The 23,996-nt window shown below is 44.0% G+C and overlaps 1 protein-coding gene across 3 annotated transcripts in view; it reads left to right on the forward strand.

Moving 5' to 3' along the window:
* The first annotated feature begins 53 nt into the window (after positions 1-53).
* NR6A1 (nuclear receptor subfamily 6 group A member 1) overlaps positions 54-23,996 on the forward strand; it is a 92,389-nt gene continuing 68,446 nt past the window's right edge. For 2 of the 3 annotated variants that reach the window (XM_074608700.1, XM_074608701.1), the window contains exons 1-3: positions 54-251; positions 10,383-10,424; positions 17,993-18,052. In XM_074608700.1, the coding sequence (XP_074464801.1) occupies positions 185-251; positions 10,383-10,424; positions 17,993-18,052 (169 nt within the window). In that variant the 5' untranslated portion in view covers positions 54-184. The remainder of the gene's footprint in view (positions 252-10,382; positions 10,425-17,992; positions 18,053-23,996) is intronic. The other variant, XM_074608702.1, reaches the window with a different exon arrangement.

Consider the following 23,996-nt stretch of genomic DNA (forward strand, 5'->3'; position numbering starts at 1 on the left):
CGGAGGGGGAGTGGCCGGCGTGTGGGCGTGGCCGGAGGACTACGCTTCCCGTCGTGCCCCGCGGGAGGGCGGCTCGGCCCGGCCCGAGCGCGGCGGCGGCTCCGGCTGTCAGCAGCTCCAGTGAGGGGCCATGGGGCAGCGCGGCCGCCGGGGCCCTTGAGACCTCACCGGCCCCGGCGCCGCCATGGAGCTGGAGCCGCCCGCGGAGCTCCCGGAGACCCGCACCGCCTCTAAGGGACCGCCCCGCAACGGTGAGCGAAAGCGCGGCGGGGAGGGGGGTCGGCCCGGCCGCCCCTCAGGGCCGGTGTGTGTGTGGGGGCTGCGTGGTGTGGGCCTTGCCGGGCCGGAACGCGGTACCGGCAGCTCTGCCGCCGCTCCGCCGGGTGCGGGGCTGCGGGGACGCAACTTTCCGCGGCCGCGGGGCACAACAAAGGGCCGCGGCGGGCAGCGCGTGCTGCCCGCGGAGAGCCGTACCCCCCCCCCCCCCCCCCCCCCGCACTGTCAGGGTCCCGGCGGGACCGGCCGCTCCGCGGAGGGCGGGGGGGCGGTTCTCCGCTCCTAACGCATGTCCTTCCGAAATCCAGGCGTTCCCTGCTCTGTCCGTAAAAAAAAAAAAAAAAAAAAAGTATCTCTTTTTCCATCTAAATCTTGTGTATTTTGAGTTCTGGAAGCCGCTGCGGGGCAGCCCCCCCCCCACTTCGCCCCTGTTTCCCCCCTCGGTGCGGCCCGGTGCCACCCTCCCGCTCCCCGCCGGCACCGGGCGCTCGTTTGATCCGAGCGTGGGTTTGATCCGCGGCTGCCGGTGGGTTTATGGGCACCATTTGGGACCTTTTACACTTCCATATGCAGATTCCGCATCTGCACTTGAATGTCCCTGCCAATTTTTATGGTTTACAATTGCATTTTACCATCTGAAGGTACCCTGTTCTACAAAGGGTTGGCTCGGACAAAAGAGGCTTCTTATCAGCAGCATCCCTGGCGCTTGCTGGGTACGAGCCCCACCGAAACATCCACGGTGCTGGCAGTTACAGAAATGGGTATTTCTGAAATCACCCGGAAATGTAATTTCGAATTGTGTCCCTTTGTGAGGCTGCTGGAAACACTTTATTATTATCTCTTAATTAGATGTCCGGTTGAATGAAAGACACTTTTCATCTTTAATAATTTCTTAACTTTCTGACTTCGTTTGGGCAGCGTCTGTTCCTTTGGTGTCCTTAATAATGCAACAATATTAATACTTTGTCTGCATTTACTATTTTTCCCACAGAAATGTGGCATTTGGGGTGAATCTCTTTTGATTCATCATCTTAGTTTTAAGAATTATTTGTGTGTCTTGCACAGCTCTTTCATGTGGTAGATATTGTACCTGTGGCTGCAGTTAGTCTTTTGAATGGGTGATGTAACAACCTTTTACTACTTTGCCTTAAAAAATGTGAAATACTGGCATGGTGTTGAGACACTGCTTGACCTTCGGTCTTTCTAAAGCCTACAACAGCCAGGGGAGGAGCAGAAAAGATTGGCTTCTTACTTTGTTGGCTTATAAAATATCTGCAAATGGTAATGAAAAAGGAAGAGTCTTAACATTTCCTGGTTTTAAGGAAGATTCATAGCACACTTGATGGTACAGCACCTTCTCTCTTTATGGAAACAGTTAAAATTGTACGGCATGTATATAGATACACAGGAGATAGCTATAGATAGATACATCTATAAAAGTAGGATTATATTCTTGGTGGCTATGTTAAAATCATTAATGAACTTAAGCTCTGCACGTGGCTTCTGTGTTAACCCTGAGTAAACTGACACAAGTTTATTGGCGTCTTCAGCGAAAGAAGCCTCAGAGTAACTTTGAAATGCAGCTATGTGATTTCATTTCAGCAGTTATGGTGAATTACAGCCTCATTATTTGAGGGGACATTTGACATTCTTAGAATATAAGATGATGGTTTTCCCTTACCAACTTGAGTACTTCCCCTTCCGTTTAAGAAACATACTTTGTCATTGAGCCAATCAATGGCAATGAGTAAAGTGAATTATTTAAAAAAAAATCATTTAATTAGGGCATTCATTTTTCCTGCACCACTAGCAATTATTTTTCAATGGGGTCCTATTTAAGACCAGTTTGCCTATAGCTTCAGTTGGCATGTTTTTCCTTTGTGAATGAAACATGATGGCTTTTAAAGCATAAAATAATTACAATGGTGTAAGTAAAATGGTAAAGCGGGTTATCTAGAATTAAGGTACTTTGGAACTTGTGTGGATGTGGTCTTGGAAGACAGATTTAAGTATCAGGAAACTACTTGAGTTTTGTGTTCCCTTAAAATTATAGGAGTTTCAGATAGGCAGATCGCTAATCTGGATGAATTTCGTACCAGAGAGAAGAGGAAGGTTGTAAGAGCATGGAGAATGTAAGGTTTTCAAAGAAAAATGCCACTGCTTGTGTCCCTTCCCTTTTCCACAGCGCTCTCAAACTTTACTGGCACACAGTGACATTGTTAGTGGTTCTTTATGCTTGATTGCTTTGCATCTGATGAGATAAACCTTTGCTTAACAAAGACTATTTCATTGATATAGTTAGGTCTTAGCTTGCTTGCTATAAACATTTCTTTGAAGATTTAGGAAGAAAAACAAATTGAGTTGCTAAATGGTAATGCTGCTAAAGTCAAACATCTGAATAAACAGTGTTATTTTGACTCAGTATTGGCCTGTTGAATGTGGCTGGCTTTCGCTTTTGTAAATAATAATAGACTATAATAAATAATAGAGTTCTGAGCTTGCGCCTATGTTGGGAAATAAAAGACTTGTAACGTAGGAAGAACTTAATTCCTTTGTTATGATTTGATGGTAAGATGGAAAAATACCTCTTGGTGTAAAGTTGGAATTTGGTATTGATGGCTTCTGTAGATCATTAATCAGGAAAATGGGTTTATGCATGCCTTTTTGTACTAAAAACAGGACTGGCAATTTATGTTCAGCAGACGCAGTGTGTGATGTGACACTGAAACAACAGGATTTTTTTCCCTGCTTTGCTATAAAACAGTATAAAGATAACATATTATAGAAAATGAGGGGATTTTTCCTTATAGGAGACTATTTCTTGATTGTTGGGAAGCAATAGTCATCTTTCTGCCCTGTCTCTGGAAAGTCATTTGTGATATCTTTTTTTTTTTGGTGGGGGGAATGTGCAAGTGGTTTATTAAATTACTGTTCAACTCTTAGATGGGTGGTAGCTTTGAACAAATGCATTTACACTAGCGTTCTCTGAGAAAGAGAGCACAGTTTATCCTGTTGATAAACTGCCTATTTAAATAAGGCCTTCAGCAGTGTAATCTGGTAATTCTAATTAAGTCATTTACATAAAGAATTGGCCCAAGGTTTCATCAGCTGGTTGCTGGTGAGCTGAAATGCATTCTTTCCCTCCAGCTGTATTAAACTAGCCTTTTGATCCTTTCCTTTTCTTAGCTTTAAGCCGGAGTGGTTATCACTTTGCAGACTGAATTGAGAGGGAAGTTGGGGGACAAGAGGACCCTTCCAGGTTTAGTTTTAGTCTTAATTATTGCAGTTCTAATTACCCAATTAGAAGACTCCCAGATTTTGTGCTGATAAAAATGATTCTGTACACATTTTGTTAGAAAGAGGAAATACACCACCGATAGGCTAGCTTCAGTGAAGTTCTTTATTGGTAAATGATTGCCAATAACTTATCTTGAGATTGCCAATAACTTATCTTGAAAGCAGTTTATGTCTGGAGTATCTTAATTCTACTCCAGCCCTTCGATAAGGAGGTTTCATGTACAAAGGGTGGACCCCGTGTCCTTCAGAGAGCACAAGTTACGTGTCTACCTTCTGTTGCCCAATCTTCACAGTTATAGGCTTATATAGGTGGTGAAACTTAAACTTAGAGAAATGTCTGGTCAGTGTGAAGGATTGATTTTTTTTAATTATTATTTTAAAGCTCTTTTTCCCTTTGTGGATATATATCCAGAAAAAAATGATAGAGATTTCCCTAAGGCATTAATGCCAGGGTGACTAGAAACTGCTGCGATGGAAATGTAATCTGGAATTGTGAAGCCCTTGGGACTGAATCTCAAAACTCTCTTGCCATGTAAAACCCCATCAGCTATTCCAGCAGGAGGCAGGGATTGCAGTGGTGGTATATGTTTCTAAGGGTGCGTGTTGTGCTCAGGTCAGTGCGGTGCATTCTCTGTACTGCTGACGAGCCAGGTAGCGGGTACACTCTTTCTGAAATGGTAAATCAGTGCAGTGCTCCTATAAACGTCAGGGTTTATTCTACGTATCTGATGCTGACTCTGGCACTGCTGAGAAGCACAGGGTTTATCTGCGGGAGTTGTTTTGGAGCCCTCAGATTCTGAAGCCAAGTGATTAAATGATGGCTGTCGCAGTTGTAGTAAAAAAACTTGAAAAGAACTTCTGGTCTCTGAAAGTTCTGCCAAACAGCAACTTGTCCTCCAAAAATCTCTTCATTCACTCACAGCTGTAATGGCTTTTTTATGTTGTTTGGTGATACTTAAAAAAAAAAAAAAATTACTCTGAAGTATATTGTAACTTTGATGTCTTATGTATGTTTTTGCCAGGAGACTGCATCCTGTGCCTGTTCTATCAGTAGCTGTAAGGAAATGCCCTTCCTGTGGATCACAAGCAGTGATTGTTCTTACCTGCAAATATCCTAATGCAGTTTGGCATTCTTGGTTACTGGGGCTTTGGTTTAAGGTGGGTAACAGCTCAGCTTATTTTGCAGTGGAATGTAAGCTCAGGGCTTGATTTAAGGTAGGCTTTTTCCAGAGTTAGGTCTGGGTGTCAGTTCAGCAGCAGCTGGTGTCACTTTGTTTAGCCCTTGTTGACTGAGTGCTTTGGGTACTAAAAGAATTTGGCTTTAGTCATCTTTGAGTATGACTATCCCTTATTTGTGGGAGTATCCCCCGTTTGTTGAGGTAGTGTAATAGCTTGCTCTTACCAATTTGCAGCAGTGAGCTAACGGTGTAGTTAGTGCCTCCCGCTTTGCTTTTTGGCTTGGTGAAGCTTTTCCTTGCCCACTTGTATTTTCCTGCTTACCTGATATGTGCTGTATGGGTCTGTCACCTTAACACTTGAGCTGACCTTTAGTATTTTGCTTTGATTTACATAGTGCCTCTGCTCAGTGAACTGTCCCTATCACAGGATGATATCCATAAAAATGACACTTCCTAGTCTTGAAAAAAGTCCGCAGGCCCATTGGAGACATGTGAAAAGGACACCCAGCAGGAAGAGAGGCCCATGCCTTGAAATATTCATCAATCATTTTCCTGGCACCAGGAAACCAATCAACTCTTCTAAGGGGCAGGGCGTAATCAATCACACAATGTGGGAAACAGGGATCGCTGGCCCTACCAAAAATGTCCCTTCATGTTGACAGAGTAAAAGTGTTGTGTTTGTGCTTATTCACAAGTAGTAACTTACACCCTTGGTATAAAGGACTTTGTCTTTTGTAAAAGACAATTGCTGAAGAAAAAGGTTTAATGTTGTATACGCCATCTAAGCTTGAACTAAAGACTCTGTTTCTAGTGCTGAAGTTGAGCTGTGTTTTGCATTGAGATTTTTTTTCTTTACCTTTCTGTATATGATAGGTGAAGGTTTTTCCTTCTGTTCCCAGACCTCCGTGTTCTGTAGGTGGCGAGTACAGCAGCATGCTTAAAATTTTAAAAGCAGTTTAAAATTTTGCACTTTCTTCATGAAACAACTTAAGTTTGAAACAGCCTTTATTGCAAACTGATATTGGGGAAGAAATGCACCTCTGGATGCTTGTCCTCTTTTTTTCTATGTTTTAGTTTCATTAAAAAAAAAATACGTAGGTTGCCCAATAATGACTGAACAGTAGTTGTCAAATCTGTAGGGTATTTCATTGTAGCAAGTGGATATGGGTTATTTTAATTCTTATTTTTCTATTAAGGTGCTATAAATTGGAACGAGTTGTTTATAACCTTGTTCTTTCTATGGAAACCTCTGCAATAGCTGTTACATAAGAAATGCCATAATATTTATGGAAAAATAATTGGCAAGTAGATCACTAGAATTCCTCCATCAGGAAAACATTTCTTGTGTGCCTTGTGGGAAGTAAGCGGCATTGAGCGGATGGCCCCAAGGAGCTGTGGCTCAGTGCTGCTGTGCTGGGTGGCCATGTCAGGGCCAGTGGTAGCCACACTGGTGGATCTGGTGCTGCTCGCGCTTGAGTGCGTGGTTACTGGGGGGCTGCCACAGACTTGGCTGTGTGGTTGAAGGGCTATGCCTGTTCTCCTTTTCTATTTCAATAGCTACAGAAACTTGAAACAAACATTGTAACTTTAAAAAGTCTAGCACTCTACTCCTTTACAAATAAACTCAGAAAGTGGCAGTTTTCCCTCGTGGTGGGAGGCCAGAAGGCTCTGTGTCGAGATCCCTTTTTGCACCCCCTCCATCATGGGGCTTTGCCTCTGGCTGGGAGAGCCAGGCAGCTGCTGGGGCACGGCTGGAGGGGACAGGGGCTCTGTGGGGTCCTGGTGCCCGGGGATGGCCCAGTGGGACCCCCTGCATGGCTTTGTCCACAGGCAGCCGCCTTCAACAGGCACTGCCATGGGGCTGGGGCAGGGCCGGCTGCCTCGGTGCTGACTTCGTGGAAAAGACGAGTCAGGACTTCAGTGACTTGTGTCAAACATGAAGTGCATTTTCCTGGCATACAGCCGTCTGCTGCAAAACCCCTTTGGAACAACAGTTACTGTTCCAGTGCATCCTATTTCTCACTGTTTGGGTAGAGCCTTGATTATTAGGAATCTTGAAACTTTTTCTTATAAAAGTTGTCCTATTTGTCAGCAAGGAGGATAATACCCTGCAGGTCATAAAATGATAAACTGCTAAAGGGTAAGCCATCATGTATATACCTTTTCCCTATATCTAGGAAGTTTGTATCCATACCTTAAAAAAGGAGGGTTTGCATGAACCAAATTTAGGTGAAGTCCTGGAGCGGAGCAGACTCATGTGCTGGAAGCTCCTGCTGTAGGTGCACCCAGGTTTGCCTTCTGCAGCTTGGCCCTCTCCAGTGCCGGGCAGTGCTCGAGCTGTGCTCGTCTTACTCAGTCTGCTAAGGATCAGATCACACTGGAATTACTTTCTCTTTGGTTGAGTAAGATGTTTTCAACCCTGGCCAGGGTTTGTGGTTGGGGTGGGGGGCTCAAATGACAAGCCTTACCCCACACCGCTGGCCAAGCAGAACCCAGCCATCTGTGGAACCTGGCAGGGAGGAACAGCAGGGATGCCCAGGTCAGGGTGTTCACAGGCTGATGTTTAGAGTGATGAATTTCTAATTAACATAGGAGGTGAGAACTCAAGGGTCTCTGGTTTGTAAGTATGAAGATGTCAAGTATTGCTGAGACAGTGCCAGAGAACTGATACCAGAGCAGATGAGGGCTGTGGTGGACTCTGCCCTCCAGACCTGGCAGCAGGAGCCTCTGTCCTGCTCGCTGTGCCAGCGCCAGGGGAGTGGAATGGGCCAGGAGGGGCAGGTCACTGCTGGGAGCTGTCAGAGCTGCTGGGCGCTTATCTGCCGCTTTGTTTCATGAATTTATTTTTAATACTTCTTTATTAATTCAGTGGAGATGTCTGAACAGAAACGGTGCCAGTTGTCTGCAGTGACTTGTTCTGTTCCTTGTTTAAAGCTGGGAATACTGTCAAGAAACAAAAATATGACTATAAATTCTTGAGGGTGTATGTATAGCAGTGAATTGCTGTGCCTGTGTCTTGTCCTGCTGTGGCTGACTGGTCTGAAGCCTCAAGGACAGACCCATGGGTCATGTCCCATCGGCACCATGGCCTTGCTGAGAGGGAGCAGTCTAAGGGGATTGATGAGTAACACCTTCCTAAGGATGGCTGTGCTGTAGGGATGCTACGGCGTCCACCTGCAGAGCTGCAGGAATACAAGCCCTTGATGGGTCTTATCGCAGGGATTAAAAATTAAGCTAAAACTTTAAAAGCATGTTAATATTTGTTGTGGCTGTAATCAGCTGAAGTGCCCTGTCCCTGCGCTGAGAAGCGTGCAGACGAGCGTGCTACGGGTCAGGTAGCTGGAAGGGCTCACATGGATCCCCAGCAGATACAATGAAGTACTGAATCTCTTTCCTCACCTACGCATAAGACTAGCATCAGCCTGAATTGCCCCTCAAATGAAATGTTGCCTGACTCCTTGTAATTTAATTTGCTGCCCATTGAAATACTGACTTTCTGTAGTGCTCGTTTTGTGCTGTAGTGCATCGAGGCGTTTAGCGGAGAGCACAGGCAGCAGCTCCTCGGCTCCAGGGATGATTTGTTGTGAAGTGGCTCACCAATGGAGTGTGTACGCTCCAGCTTTGGGCCCCTGTGGGCTCGGGCTCGCTGTTGGGGGGCTGTGCTGGCCCCACGGGGCTCTGGGCGGTGGGGGGACCAGAGGACAGCTGGAGGGACAGTGCAGGCTGGTGGGGAGGGACAACAGGGGCAGTCTGCTCATGAGCAAGGTCTTCCTTGCCTGAAGTGGATGGTGAACAAGTTGTGTGCATGTATAGATGGGGAGATACTGATACACTGAATTATCTTCCGCTGTACTGGCAGCTGGAGATGTGAGCCAAGGAGCTAATTCCTTTAAGCTGCGTATTTGCTGCTGCATAAAAAAATTGCATGGTAAATCATCACTGCTGAATGTTTACCCTGGTTTTGAAAAAAAGCTATAAAATGCTGGTCTTTAAACATTTGTGTTTGCTTACCTAGTAGTAGATTACTCAGCTTCAGAAGGAAGAATATAAATAGATTTCCCTTAGCAATGTATGTAACAATCATTTTAGAATTATAAAACTCCTAATCGTATGTCTTAAAACCTGAAATTAAAAAAAAGCAAAATTGTACACTTTTTTATGGAAACCAGTAAAATATGAAGTCATGTATTATTTTTATAAAGTTAGATTAAACTAGAATTAAAACTTCAGGTTGTTCTTCAGAGCAACTGTGTATACTAAATTCACTCAAACAACTTTCCTCTTGAGAATGGGAGCTTTGTTTAAAAATGCAGGTATTTTTCCTGTATTTAAGGTAACTTCCTAGTAAAAGTGGAGGCAAATATCCACAAATATCCAAATATTAAGAGTGATGCTTCCCTTCAGAAGAGTATTTTACAGCCGTCAAAACAGTTTCTGATGTGCTTTTTAAGATGCTTAGATATGTTTCCACAATTAAAAGCTAATAAGAGACATGGCATCCTGCAAAATGAGATTATAGCAGTAGGCAGATGTGGCTGGAATAAGCCCCAAAGAGAAAGGGAAGTGTTTCTGGAATTGGGAACAGCCGGAGCTAATAGGGTTTGCAAACATGGTAGGCAGTAGGCAGAGAGGTAGGTGGGGAGAGAATCAAATTTCCCTTGGTTCTTGCCTGTATGTAATCCCTGTCCCTGGGAGGCCAAATGCTTAATGTGAGCTTTTCACTCCAACAAAACCCCAAGTCCTGGTGTTGGTAGGGCTGAAAGGAAGTGGTCAATGAGACTGGAAGGCTGTAGATCACTGAGGGAGCTGCTTGAATCAATACAGGAAGAAAAACACTTTTAACAGGACATAACTCTCATATTCCACAGCAGACATTACAGTCATGGCAAGCTGTGGCTGCGCTCTGCTCCAGGTGGCTGTAAAGCTGCCATGTGCCAGCCATTTTTGTAGCTGTTTCCCAGGACGAGCATAGGGTGTCCGCTGGTCCCACCGTGCGGAGCTCAGGTGAGCTGTGGTGTGTGGTGTTGTCTCAGATCTGGTCCAGAGCAGAGTGCCCGGTCCCTGGGCATCCCACAGGCACGGGGGCTCCGGGATGATCCCTCTGCCCCTGAAGGACATGTCACTTACTGCAGCATGAGCTACAAAACACTTTCAGGTGGCCTGTAGGAAATTAAGACCTTGCAAAAATGAAAGAGCAACAACCACAGCTATACCCATGCTGACAAATTAAATGTTGAGCTCATTCATTGATTTGGTCCTCTCATGTGATGTGCAGTGAGAGCTACAGCTCTGGTGATTGATTTATACAGTACAGAATATATCATATTTCTAAAACCTGTCATTTCCATGTGCTGAGCCATAAGACTTGTAGCATTAAATACGGAATGCCAAGAGTAGCTTTTATATGATAGTGAGCATACTTTCTGCAACCCAACCGTCTCATCTCTTTGTTGAGCGTTATAGGAATGGACTGCACCTAGGCAGACGTAAAGCTTTTTCCCTATAATGCTGTTCAATGTTGAATATACATTAGCGGTTGATTTGGATGATTCAGTCATTCTGTGTATGTGTGGTAACAATGAGGAAACTTGTTTCAATGTGTAGCGCTTACACCTATTTTTCACATTTTAGGATTGTGTCAAGATCCTCCCACAGAGCATGATGCATCCACTAGTAAGTACTAGTCAGTCTTCTCCTTTCCAGGCTAGTGCAGCGTGCAGCTGAAGTCCATTAGTGTTAGAAGCTGTAATATTATCTCCACTAATTAAAATTTGAAGATAAATGCTGTTAAATTCATTAACCTTGAGGTTAGGGAAAGAAGCTGTTTTCAGACTCAGTATATATCTGTGCTTCTCCAGGATCCCAGTTTGTCAGTGCCGTTCATGCACTAGCTGTTGAATTAAAAGGGCATGTTACCTGCTTTGTGACAAAAAGGTCTGTTGACAGTAGTGTTTCTAGCCTGATGCACTGGCTGGCATCTGGAACCACTCACCTCTGGGAACACTGGCTAATTTGCAACATGATTTCTGGCATATTCTGGATGTTATAATGTGCTATTATTTATCAATAGATGAGTGTTAATCTGGGTTGATGTCAACTCTTAAAAAATACCAGTGGCATCTCTACTCTTGTATAATACCAGTTAATTCTGATTTTTGAAATACATCATTCTAGTGGACTCGGTATGTGGATTTGGCTATAGCAATATGCCTTGTGTTGGACAATGCTTTATCAGTGATCAAAAAGTAAATAAAGAATTTCCACAGATTTACAGAATGATTATGCAATTGATCTTTCAAAATTGGAGTAGTCTGGGCTGCCGGGCAGGCAATAGTCTATACCACCAAAACGTACTCTGGGCACAGAAGATGCAAAATTGCCTGTCTAGGGACAAAGCCAGCGCGTGTGTGGAATAGGGTGTTGTGTGCTGGGAAGTGCTGGCTGTGGAGCAGACAGAGGTATTTGAGTAAGTGCCAGCTGCCAAACGCAGTAGCAAAAAGCACTAACATAGTCCTTTGGAAATTGAAAGTAGGTCTTTTATGTTTATTGCCTGTCTAGTACTGACAGTGCTGCATTGGAACGCTGATATTGTCCTGCTGCATAAAATCCTGATGCTGATCTCTTAAAATATTGGGAATTGGCCCAAAAGATGGAGGCAGCCTGATAGTCTTGGCTTCTTCAGCTTTATCAAAAAGATGGAGAGCAATTACACTGTTGAGTTACAGCTGCAGAGAGAATATCTTGGGTAGTAAGAGATTCCTAAAGAGAAGATATACCCAATATAAAGAAACTGCAAACTGAAGCTATGAATTCAAATTAAAAACAGAATTTCAACTGAATATAATTTTTATTATTGCTTATGACTTCATTTTGTAGGCTTTTTTGTCCTCAAGTCAGGACAGAGTGCCTTCTAAAAACAGATGAGCCTTGTGAATAAGGGAAATACTGTCTTCTGAAATCCTCATTTGCCTGTGATAATTGAATGTGAACGGGCAGTGCTGTACCAAGGAGCTGCCTTGTGCTTAAAAGCCCAGCTTCTCGGGAATTGTTTAGTTTCAGAACATGTAATTTTGAGTATGAATGAAACGCTTTGAAAGTGAAAGGGAATGTCACCCAAGGACTGTAAAACATTTCAGTATTGATCTGTGGGGAACGATTAACACCTATCTCAATTCACAGGCAAAGAAACTAGATGTTTTGGTAAGGCATGTTTTTAGGCTTGATTATTGTAGTTTCAGTCCCTGTTGAATGAATACTCAGCGCGCTTCATGGAGCTCTTCTCATGGCTTGTGCGAAGTGACTGAATATCACTTTCTGTTTAGGACATGCCTGGAGGCTTTCTTCAGCATAATTGTTTTTTCTAAAAAGCTTTGCTTCTTGCCTATGTATGGAGTTTTCCCTTTCTGTAGCCTAAAAGTCTAAAATGAGATGCAAAATTTCTATGACTCCCCTTTGGAGGAATGAGTTGGCTGCCGCAGTTGGCTGCGAGCCGCCCTAACGAACCTTGCTCTTCCCATGTGGTGGCTCAGGGCACTTCATCTGCACCATCCTGCGCTCTTTTTCAGAAAACCCAGGATTTCCAGGGCTTCTGAAAAATCTAGTCCATAACATATGTGGTAAAGCTGATACCACAGCAACACACATCTCCTTTCTACTTCGATTTTTCTGTCTCAGGAGGCATTTCAGGAATCCTATGACTTTTGATGGCATCAATAAATCAGATACCATGCCGACAGAATTTTACTGGAATGTAAACAGGCATTTGAAATAACAATGTCTGTATAGTGTTTATTGAGGAATACAGTGCAGGTATAGCTCTTTAAGTGTGTGGAACATTAAACTGCTGTGACTGTTTCCTTTCAGTTATGTTGGTAAGCAGGAGCTGTGATTGTTTTCCATGTTAATGAAAACAATTCAAAATCTTTATCATGAGGTGACCTTATTTCCCACTCCTCTTTCCAAACAGCGTGTGTTTTCAGTGCTGAGGTGAGACAAGAAGCCCTACCCGATGTAGGGGAAAGGGGAGGAATGTCTCTGGATAGTAAAATTTAGCTGATAAGGGATAATGAATCACCTTTAACTCAGCTCTGCTGAATAGAGCTGATCTGGGGAACTGTGGGCTGGCCAGCCTCATCTCAGGCCCTGGGAGGAGCATGGAGCAAATCTTCCTGAAAGATGTTTCCAGGCACTCGAAGGGGACAGGAAAGTGACTGGGAACATTCACCATGGGTTTACCAAGGGGAGATTCTGCCTGGCCAACCTCATTCCTTCTGTGATGAAGTGACTGGATCCCTGAACAAGGAGAGAGCAATTTTGTCATTAGCCTTAAGCAAGGCTTTTGATGCAGTCTCCCATATTGTCCTTGTAGCCCAACTGGGCTACAAGGCAAATGTGGGTGGAAAAACTAACCATGCTTTCTGGTTCAGAGGGTAGCAGTCAAGAGTTCAAAGACTAACCGGTGGCCAGTTATTCAGAGGTTGTCCTTGGGAGTCAATATTGGGGCCAATACTATTTAGCAATTTCATCAACCATCTGGATGATGGGATGCAGTACACTCATCAGACTTGCAGATGACACCAGATTGATACTTTGGAGGGCACAGCTGCTATTCAGAAGGACCTCAATAACCTGGAGGAAAGGGCTGATTGAAACTTCAAAGTTAAACAGAGACAAATGTCAAGCCCTGCATCTAGAATGTAATAACCCCATGCAGTGGTACGGGCTGGGCAGCAGCTCTGCAGAAAGGAGCTGGGGTCCTGGTGAACCTCCCAACTGTGAGTCAGTGGTGTGTGCTTGTGGTGATGACGGCTCATGGCATGCTGGCTGGTGCACAGCCAGCAGGTGGAGGGGGTGTTGGGGACACGGCAGAGTCACATCTGGAATGCTCTGTGCAACTCTCCCAGCAGAAGACAGGCTGAACTAAAGCGAGCCCACTGGAGGGCTGCTTAGAGGTTTGGGGGTGGAAGGCATGACAAATGTGGACTGGCTGAGGGAACTGCATTTGTTTAGCTTGGAGAAGAGGAGGCTAAGTGGGGATTAACCGACAGGCTTCCTCGTCTTTAAATGTGGCTATAGGAAAAAATGGAGCCAGGCTCTTCAAAGGTGCATGGCAAAAGGCCAATACAATGATCATGAGTTGCAACAAAGGAAAATCCTACTGGACATTTGGGGGGTGTGTGTGCATAAAACCTTAGTGGAAGTGATGCAGCACTGGAACAGGGGTCCAGAGTGGCCATGGAGTCTCCATCCTTGGAGACTTTCAAAGCTTGAGTGAACAGACCCTGACCAAGCTGATCCAGCCTCGAAACTAGGTCTGCTTCCAGTGCCAGGCTCAACTAGATGAGCTCTAGAGATGACTTCCAACCTGAATTATTCAATGATCATAGAAGTATAATTATACTGAAAGGTCTTAGGGATGGTGTTGCCACCTCCTACCTAGAAGTTCTGATGCCTCAGTTTCAGCTTTTGGAGGGAGAAGCCTATAATCATATGTTACAGTATCTATATTTTTTCAATGTCAGAACTCCTATTTTTAGTGTTCGTTATTTCAGAAAGTCTTTACTAAAATGTTACCAAACCTACTGAGATTTTACTATGCAAATGTCCTTCTGTTTGCAACCTCGCTTGCACCACTGTGTCTTTACCAAATGGATCCATGTGAGTGATTGATCCTCAGCAGGCTGGCAGCTGGTCAGAAGCAGTGGGAGAAGATGCAACTCGCTCACTCAGCCATGTTCTGCTTATTCCAATGCGAGTATCCGCATTTGTTCAAGGCACCGTGTTTTACCTACTGCACTCCTCCTGTATGTAAGATGACAACCTTTGGGGAGGGGGTACCAAAACTCACGCACCGGTACTTTCAAAGGCCAACGCTGTGTCCCAGGTTCAGGCTAAGTTCATTTCTAGGAGTAGCCCATATACCCCTTGGATTAGCATAAACAGGGACAAGGGCAGTCAAAGGTCAAGAGAAGTTCAGGATAGCATAACCTCTTTTTGCTAGTGTCCCCAAACGTTCCTAGTCCTGCAAAGTTCTCCAAGCTGTCCTTGCCATCGTGTTTACTATACAGTTGTAAAAGTCAAAGAACAAGGCCTGGCTTCATACAAGGGAAGTTAGGAATCGAGTGGCTGAGAATAGGTAGCATTGTTGCTTAAAACAGGAGAAATAATTGATTTATGTTATGGTGGCCAATTAGGCTGTAAAGTGAAAACCTCTTAAAGAAACCCTGTGGCTTCAAGGGAGCTTTTTGCTCTGATTTCTGCTCAGCAAACAGGGGTACCCCAATAAGGGTCATCAGCTCCGTGAGCTAAATTATTAATTCCTTTCATGCCACTCAGGGCTTGTAAACAGTATATAATACAAGAAAACAATTGGCACTGTTCACTTTCTGGGCAGAGGAGAGGTCAGAGGGTAAATAGTTGTATTGGCAGCAGCTGTTCTTCATAGCTGAGCAGACTTTTGTCCTTTTCATCTTTTAGAGCAAACCAGTTTCCAAAATCTTAGCTGGGCATTAATCCATATCTCTGCTCTCTTAGCTGAATTGTTTTTAGGAGCTTAATGTGTTGCATATAATTATGAAGATAACAAAGGGCTGGAGGGGAGGGTGAGGGGTTATGGATAAGAACAAAACCAGCATTGCCTTGTTTCATAAAAAGCTGTTTGAATTTTTTTTATATTAATTTACATGGATGAGAGAAATCTTAAAATCCACCCATTCAAGGCAAGTTGTAGGATAAGTACTTGCACTTTTATATACTTTATTTTAAAATCATGATTTCTGCAATGAATAGGTCATAAATACTCCTCTGCCGGCAGCACAAGAACAGAGGTGTTGGGGTGTTCCTACTCTTCTGACGCTGTAGCCCTGCTGAGTTCTGCGCTGGGCTGTGGGTCTTGGCCGGTCGCTGGGTTTACAGCGGCACTTGACAGGACACTGAGGCAACTGTAGTAACTTCAGACTTGAACAACCGGAGAGCTGTGACCGTGGTGTTAGCCTTGCTGAACATATTAGAAATAGTAATTAAAATATATATTTTCAAGCATGAACTGAAATTATCCTTTTCAAGTATAGCTAGGAAATACTGTTACACTTCTGTTCATGACTTTTAACATGGCAGTATAGTGAACAATCTAAAATTACGGGACTTGAAAGATTTGCAGTGGCTTTCTCTAAACGCTTACCACTCAGAAATTTCTTTGCAGAAGGCACGTGTGTTATTTGGTTGCTTTTTGAATGATACCTGATAAACTATTCCAGATGTCTGCAGGTGTAGCTTACTACCCGAAGCAACTGTTACTGGCACGGTGGCTTCTCAAGTGGTACGTGCTGCTGCTGGCCCTCCTCGCCTGCCCCTGGCCATCTGGTGGCTCTCGGGCAGCTGACCTCTTTCTGCCAGAGAGCAGCAGGTAACCTTTAAACGGCCATCTGCTAATCTCTTACTTCAACCTTTCTGAAAGCTGAGTTGTGCTCAATACTGAGATTTACACACAGGCTAAGTCTTACCACTCTCAGAGGAATAAAAGCAACTTTAATGCTCTACTTTTTGGGTTATTTTGGCTGTATGTGAAAACATACTTAGCTTTAAGCAGGGAAAAATACAAAACTCTTTCCAGGTATCTGATATTGCCATACTGCATATGAAGAATCGTTTTTACTTATAAAAATCTGTATGGTTTCTGACCTTCTAGCTCTTTCAGAGGGTTAGCAGCTCCCACAGTAGGGAGATTATAGTAATAAGGTGAGAAATCGGAAGATGGAAAAATCCAATTTTTTTTCCATAAGCAGACTAGAGACCTTTAAAATGTACTGCGGAGTGAGACTGTCAAAAATGCTGCAGTCGTAGGCAGCTTTCCGAACATTGGTGCAAGAACTGCAAGGAAGATCCAAGTGAGATTATAAATTAATGTTTAGATGTTCTAGGAAGCGTCGTGATAATTCAGTGGAGGATTGGACAGGAATAACCCAGGGCATTTCTTGAATAAATTTGCCATGGTGTGTGTCACTGTTTTTGACTGGATGGGTGTTTAGCACATGAAAGCTGCCAATTTTGCACAGCAACACGGAGGCTGCGAAGCAAAGGGCTGGCGAGGTGCAGGACAGCACCTAAGTGCGGTGCTCTCTCTGCTCTTCACATTCTATAAAAATGGTCTGCTGAAATGTTTACGTTTGTTTGGTTTGCCTAATGAGAGCAGAACTTTGCACTTTCCAGTGTAAACAGTTATCTTCAGGGAACTGCCTGCTGCCGAATAAACGGGAATTGTAAGAATGTGAAACGCGGGATTTGGACTGACAGCAAACCCCGGCTGTGGGATGAAGTTATGCTTCTGGGACTGTGTTCTGTGGTTAGGAATGTAAACTTGTAGTATGCATTTATTGGGCCTTAAAGCTAAAAGGGAATTATAAAACATATAATTATGTGGTCTCTACTAACATCAAAATGACAGAGGTAGAGACTGATTTGTTTGACTTGGGCATTTGTGGTGATGTGCTAGGAGTGATTGTGGCTTTCTGAGACAGAGATTGAGCTCCAAAGAATGTAACTTTGTTTTACCTAACCTTAGGTTAAAACTGCCCCTGTTACTGGAAGATGGGCCTTTCCTGGTTTGGGTCCCGGGAAGCTGGACCTGTCCCAACAGGCAGAGGGCATCTGGCATTTGGTTCAGGCCATGCTCTGACTTTGGGGTTTTTCACTGGCAAAACACAGGAAGGTAGTTCTGTTTCTTCTTTCGGCTGTTAGAAAATAAAGCTTTTGGAGTGTATGTATTTAAAGGCACTTGTTTCTAATGCTGCTTCAGATCAAATGCCAGCATTTTGCATACCTTTGGAAGGGGGTCTCTTCCTATTGGGAATCTTTTGAAGGTGCACTGAACACAGATGGGAGATTGTCCTTTCATCCCACAGCAATGCTCCACTTACAAGTTGGTACTGTATACAGATTAAAGCTGATATTCAAAGTTTCTTTGTGCTGGAAATTGTTCTGAATTGATATTCTCAAACCATCACAAGTTACAGACTACCAATATGACTGGTCGGAAAAGGAGATCTGCAGATAACGCGTATGAGAGAGAAATATCTTAAAAGAGAAAAGGACAACATTGTTAAAAATTAACTGCTTCTCAAAGAGGCTTCCTCAAGTGATCAAAGATACACATATTCAATTTAAATGTAAATGAAAGTTTTCAAAATTAAAGACTTCTTGGTAACATGCACATCACAACTTTCTCATTTTCACTTTCCCATTAGCTACAGATGTGGAGCAGATGAGTTCCTCTTCTCCTGTCCTTCCTATGAACTCCATGGGCAGTAAGTACCCCTTTTCTTGCCACATGTGTTGAGTGGAATTTCTCATTCTGAGATAATCCAGAGATATGAATTCATACTTCATGGTAGAGACTTTGAGCTATTTAAGAGCTAATGCTTATTCACGAAGGTGAGGATTCCCATACGATAACTGATCAGGTCTTTCTCACAAAAGTAGCGTAGATCAGGTCTGTACATCACTATTTACACCAGCAGAATGTTGGCTGTGCAAGATCTTTTTCTACCAGAGATATATCAGTGAAAGCTGTAGATGCCTGTCTGTTATAGTCATAAACACCTGAGGTGCTGGTAAATTAGGTTGACATAAAAGTATCTACCTTAAATGTATCAGTATTATACTTGGAAATCCATAGCCTGGGATTTCTTATGAAACAAAGCAGTTGGTGAAATCCTCTTCAATTTCACTGCAATTCTGGGCCTATAACTTTTTGAGACATTGAAAATCTGAGCTGCTGGACAAGTAAAATAATATGAATTCAGAATTCTTTCTTAATACTCCATCTAGTGGTATTTGCTGTGTCCAAAGACCAAATGCATTTTGTCGATTATAATCCACTAGATGGCAACAAGTCCTTGTCAGGCTTGCAGAAGTCACAGACTTGCAGAATTCAGAACAATTGCGCTCACAATAGAGGGATGAGCTCTGTGCAAATTTCTCATTTAAAGCAACTTTTCATGTCATTCTTTGGAAAGTCTCTGGATTTTTCCAATGTGGCAGACTATTAACTGTCAGTTTATTCTAAGAATAACGCTCAGATGTTGAGAACTGCTAAAAGCCTTCCAGACTCAGGACACTGTCCTTCCCACCCGTGTCATCCTGCTGATGGACTTAATGCTATTGGAGAACTTTGAAGCTTTGCCGAACTGTTGTTCCTCTACAGTGAGAAATATGGTTCCTGTTTATGAGAACAGTAGTGTGGAATGAATGTATGATAGGCTCAGAGTTGCAAACAGGCATAATTATTAGTGTGTTGATTAATAAGGCACACTTTTGTAGGCATCTAGGTAGGTTTTCAGGTAGTTATCACTTTTATATGGAAACAGATAATTTCACATGCATATGTAGAATAATTTAAGTTGTCATTTAGATACACGTGTAGTTCATGAAGACGTATTGGCTAATATTCTGTTGAATGTTCGTAGCCCGACATAGATCAGATTTCCTGTATTCAGGCCTCGTGCATTAAAAGGTATTCTTATATCGTAATGTATCTGCCAAATGCTAAAAGCAAGACTGCCTAATGTGAACTGAACGACCCTCTCTTTCTTTTAAATAATTGTACATTATTGCTAGTCGGAATTTGTCTCGCTGCAGCTTTCATGTCTGTTATTTTTCGCTAAACTGAAAAATGCTTGTCAAACTTCTGTTCCCTATGAAGATATTTATATAAACTTTTGATAAACTAAATAAACTGAGCTCCTTGAGTTCTTTTGATGTCTTCCTGTCTTTTGATCCAACCCTTCGGTGCTGGTGGGCAGGCTGAGCCGCAGCAGCAGGGTGCAGGTACGCTGGTGGGCTGCCGGGGTCCCCCCAGCTGGTGGCACGGCCACGGGATAGCCGGGCAGCGGTGTCCTCAGCGTGCTGCAGCCAGCTCAGCCCTCGCTGGCCAGCCAGAGCTGCCGGGGGCTGACAGACGAGCCCTGGAGATTCCTGCTGGGGCCCTCAGCCGTCCCCAGCTGCCCAACTGCTGCAGTGGCAGCACCGAACACGTGCCGGTGCTCAGCGTCATCCTGATGTGCTCAGTTTGGCCACTGTCCGGGGCAGGCGGTTCTGTGGGGTGGCCATCTCTGGCAGGGAGGGAACAGCTGCTGCCAGAAACATCTAAAACTTCCCAGGCATGGATTTTGAAAAATTCTGAACATGTCTGCTAACCTGCCTTCCCCTAGTAAGTTTTTTCCCTTGCTGTCTCATTACCAAATGTGATTAAAGGAAAAAAGCTTGAGCATTTTCACAACAGAATTAAAAAACTGAATTCTTAGGTTTATTTGTGCATCCAGAGCATTTGAGATCAGTGGCGTGTCTGCTTAAGCCTTCTGCTTGTTGTGCATTAGCAAACAAGGGGATGGCCCCTTTACTGGAGTTTCTCCTCTTTGTCTGAAATATCTTATTCGGAGCAATTGCAGTGAATTATTTTCACATTTCCTTGCAGTAAAGATGAACTTCTCTGTCAGGACTTCTGTATTCTGTATTTTCTTTTGTATTTTCATACAGGTGTATGGGGGAAAAACCAGTAGGCTGAAATGTCTGTTTAAAATAATACACAAATGCTTTCTTGTACGTCATGTAAGATGCCACTGGAAAAAATCCAAATTGTGCATGCTCATTTCTGAATGAGTTTTTCCAAATGTGCTGACAAATTTCAAATTGCAAAGGCAAAATATCAAACTGCATCAAAAATGAGTCATCTCTAGTTTTCCTAATGTTTAAACAATTTGGTGGGCGTGCTTTCAGGCTCTTCACTCTTCTATTACCGTAGTAAATTCTCTGTCTTAAACTGCAGCGTTACCAAGGGTCCCCGTGGAAATGCTGCTGTGGGCAAGTGAAGCCACTGACCAGGGCCTCAGAGCGGGGGAGAGGGGACATTTAAAGCCCCAGTTTTGCAGAGTTCAGTCCGTCTAGTTTGTAACACTGTTGTTGAACTCAGTGCAACTGTTTCTGTATAAAATGGAAGAAGTTTAAGTCTTTTAGCAGAGCAAGCAAACAGGGATTTATTTTAAATATTCACCTAATTGGAGTTTAAAGCCATTAGCAAGTTGTTCTGACTTGAACTGTGCAGCGAGCTTAGGGAGACACGGTGTGGTATCAGCACAGCATGTCTGAACAGGCTGCTTGAAAATAATCCCATAAGCAACCGGAGGAGGAAACAAGGCGGAAGAGAGATGGTTGGACTCTTTACTGCACAGTGAGTGGATGTGGTACCTCTGCTGGGCACCACAGCATCCCCTTTCCCTGTTGGGTCCTGCCCTGCCCTCTCCTCGCCCAGCACGGCCTTTGGGGAGCAGGGGACGCCTTGCAGCGGTCTCTTGCCTTCACTGCACTGTGGTCTCTGCATCCCGCTGTCCAGAGACAGTGGTGTGCCTGGGCACAGGTATGGCATGTAAATCATTAAAAAAAAAATAAATATTTGGAGGACAGCTCAAGAGGTTGTTCTGCCACTGTCACTAGACTTCCTCCTGCACAAAGCTTTTCTGACCTGAATCTTTTCCCCTGTACCTGAAGCTTGCCCTGCCCACCACCGCAGTGAGGAATGCTCTCTGCAGCAGCATCTTAAATTTTCTGCTTTGCACCCTCCCATTCCTATCGCTGTCAGTCCAGTCACACAACTTCAGTCCTTTGTCATCTCTCACCAATCACTCTATAGGACATGGTGTTGTTCCAGGGCTTGTCTCATGCAGGAGGAAGTTTCATTTCCTGTAACCAGGTGAAGTTCATATGTAGGCTTGCGCTTTACTGACAGTGAAAGTAGAAATTTACCAAAGAACCACAAAGAGTAAGCTGTCACCTATATTAAAATTGGGTTAGTTACTCAGCTATTCTGTCTCCTTTATCCCCTCTAAAAGTCCCCATGCAGCTCTTATGAGCACTGAAAGCATGATGGAACTCTTGTTTAACCTGGGTTAAGTAAGATCGCCATAAGGTACCTAAGAAGCGGAGGAGGGACCAAGGACCACATCGCACCCCAGAGTCCAACATGGTGTAAAGTCCTTAGGAGTATCTGTGCTGAGAACAAGGTGGCTGGGGAACAGAGGGTTTGAGAATCCGAGGGCAGAGTGCTAGAGGAAAGAGGTTATTGTTTTCATCCATTGTCCTCTGAAACGTGACCCCTTCCCAGGCCGGGAAGGTTCTTGTTCAGCGGCAATGGGCTATCTGGGCTGGGTTATGGTGGGTCCGTGCAGTCTCTGAGCTGGCTGGTCCGCAGTTTGCATTCATTGATCAGTGAGTTGATAGAAATGAAAACCCACCGACAGCAATGAATGTTGATTGCAGCCATTAGATGCTAAAGATGTTCAGCACTGGTCCTTTGGAGCATTTCGCTCGTTCTGCGCTTTCTTATGGAATAGCCAGGACTGCAGTCATCTTGACCTCAGGACGTGTAGCTCTTTTGGGGCTTCTTGAAATCTTGGTGACTTCTGCAAAGCACACTTTCACAGGGAGAGTAGTAGAAAAACATTCTTCAACTTAGAAACTACATTAATATGATATAAATTGCCTTTTTTGGTAAAGGTGATTTGTTTTGCTTGGTTACTCCACCTACATTACAGATTCTTGTCCTCTAGCTCAATGAGGGCTGTGCCTCATCCCAGCAGTATTCGCATTCCACCAGTGTGAGAGACGTCCTGCTTAAAAGCATTCATCATGCTCTCATTGAGTCTACTTCTTGGCTATCAAAAGAACTTCAAGGCCATCATGTTTTCTGAGGCACCCACTGCTGCTCCCAAGTGGTTTATCGCTTCGAGCATCTGTTTCAGATCGCAAACTTCTGCGTGGTTTGAGGTTTTTAGACCTTCTTTATGGTAGGAAGGCTCTGATGGTGTACGTAGCTGTCAGCTGAACCACCTTCTACTGGCATGTGTTTTGACAAAGGCCTGTTTTGGTATTTTAATGCCACTCAGTTGTATGATACAAGGTGCAAAGTGCACTTGAAGGGAACAGCCTTAACTTTCAAGAGCCTGTGCTTTCCCTTGGTCCTGAGACAGGTATCTATTTTATTAAGTGCTGTCCATCTGTGACCGTATACAGAAGTAAAATTATACACGTCACAAGATGTCTTCAAGAGCAGCCCAAGACAATATTCCCTGGCATGAGCTTTGAGCCTTTTCTTCTTATACGAGTTCTGCCGTCCCTGTGGGAGCCACACACCTGCCCGCACCCTGGTGAAGGCAGGGGCTGGGAGAGCCTGCAGCGCGCAGTCCCACGTCCCGTCACCCACTGGGACAGAAGGTGCCACACGGGTACAACCGAGGTGCCCCTGCCTTTGGCTTTCTTTTCCTTTGAAAGGAAGGACACGTTCTTGCTTGCCTGGTTGTGAAGCAACAGCGTGAGCTGCAGGAGCAGCTGGACCGTGCTGGGAGGGATCCGGTCCTCGGCCAGCGTTCCCGGTGAGCAGCTGCTGAAATCGAGCACAGGTTCCTGTGAGCACATGAACTGACATTCCAGAGCTTTTTCCAGCGAAGCTCAAGTTGCCAGCCCAAATGGAAAGGAGGTTTCCCTCCCGATCTGGCCTGTATTCTGCTATTTTGAACATATACCGTGCTCAGATTTGTTTCCAAGTATCCCATGTGGTGTGGATACGTTACTGCTTTTGTGCTGCCCGCACAAAATCTCCCATTACTCTCAGATACTTTGCAGAAATTCTGCTCTGGTATAAAGTTTTAATTCTTTTTTTTTTTAAAGAGAAAACAAACACTTCTTATACACCAATTCATTTCTGGAGAAAGTAGAAGAACTGGAAAAACTCAACCTCTGTAGCTCTTAATATAATCTGTAAATCATGACCTGTTAATAGCAACCATATGTGAAAAACTATGAAGGTTCAAGCTTTCCATTTAACAGAGGGTTTGTGATAAACCTCAAGGTACAGTCAACGGTCGATGGTTTTTTCTAGTTCTCAAACTCACCGACAGCGTTGAATGTTCACTGAAGCTATCCAAAGATGGCTGTATACATGCACTGTACATATTTTCCATGCATATGTTTTCCATAGAGTAGCAGTGGAAACACTGCTGAGGACTGCACATTCTTTATTGTAAAGTTTTAAACTGCAAGTATTTTAATTATGAAATGGAACCATGAAGACTAATGAATTGCAGAAGTGTAACCCTGCAGTTATGGATGCAAAGTTGACTTAGTGTTTCTTAAAACCTCTTTGAATGTATCTGAATTGCAGTTGTGAAAAAGCCTTTCTCCTGTGGATGTGCATATTCT

Source organism: Larus michahellis, chromosome 15 (assembly GCF_964199755.1).
Source record: "Larus michahellis chromosome 15, bLarMic1.1, whole genome shotgun sequence".
NCBI lineage: Eukaryota > Metazoa > Chordata > Aves > Charadriiformes > Laridae > Larus > Larus michahellis.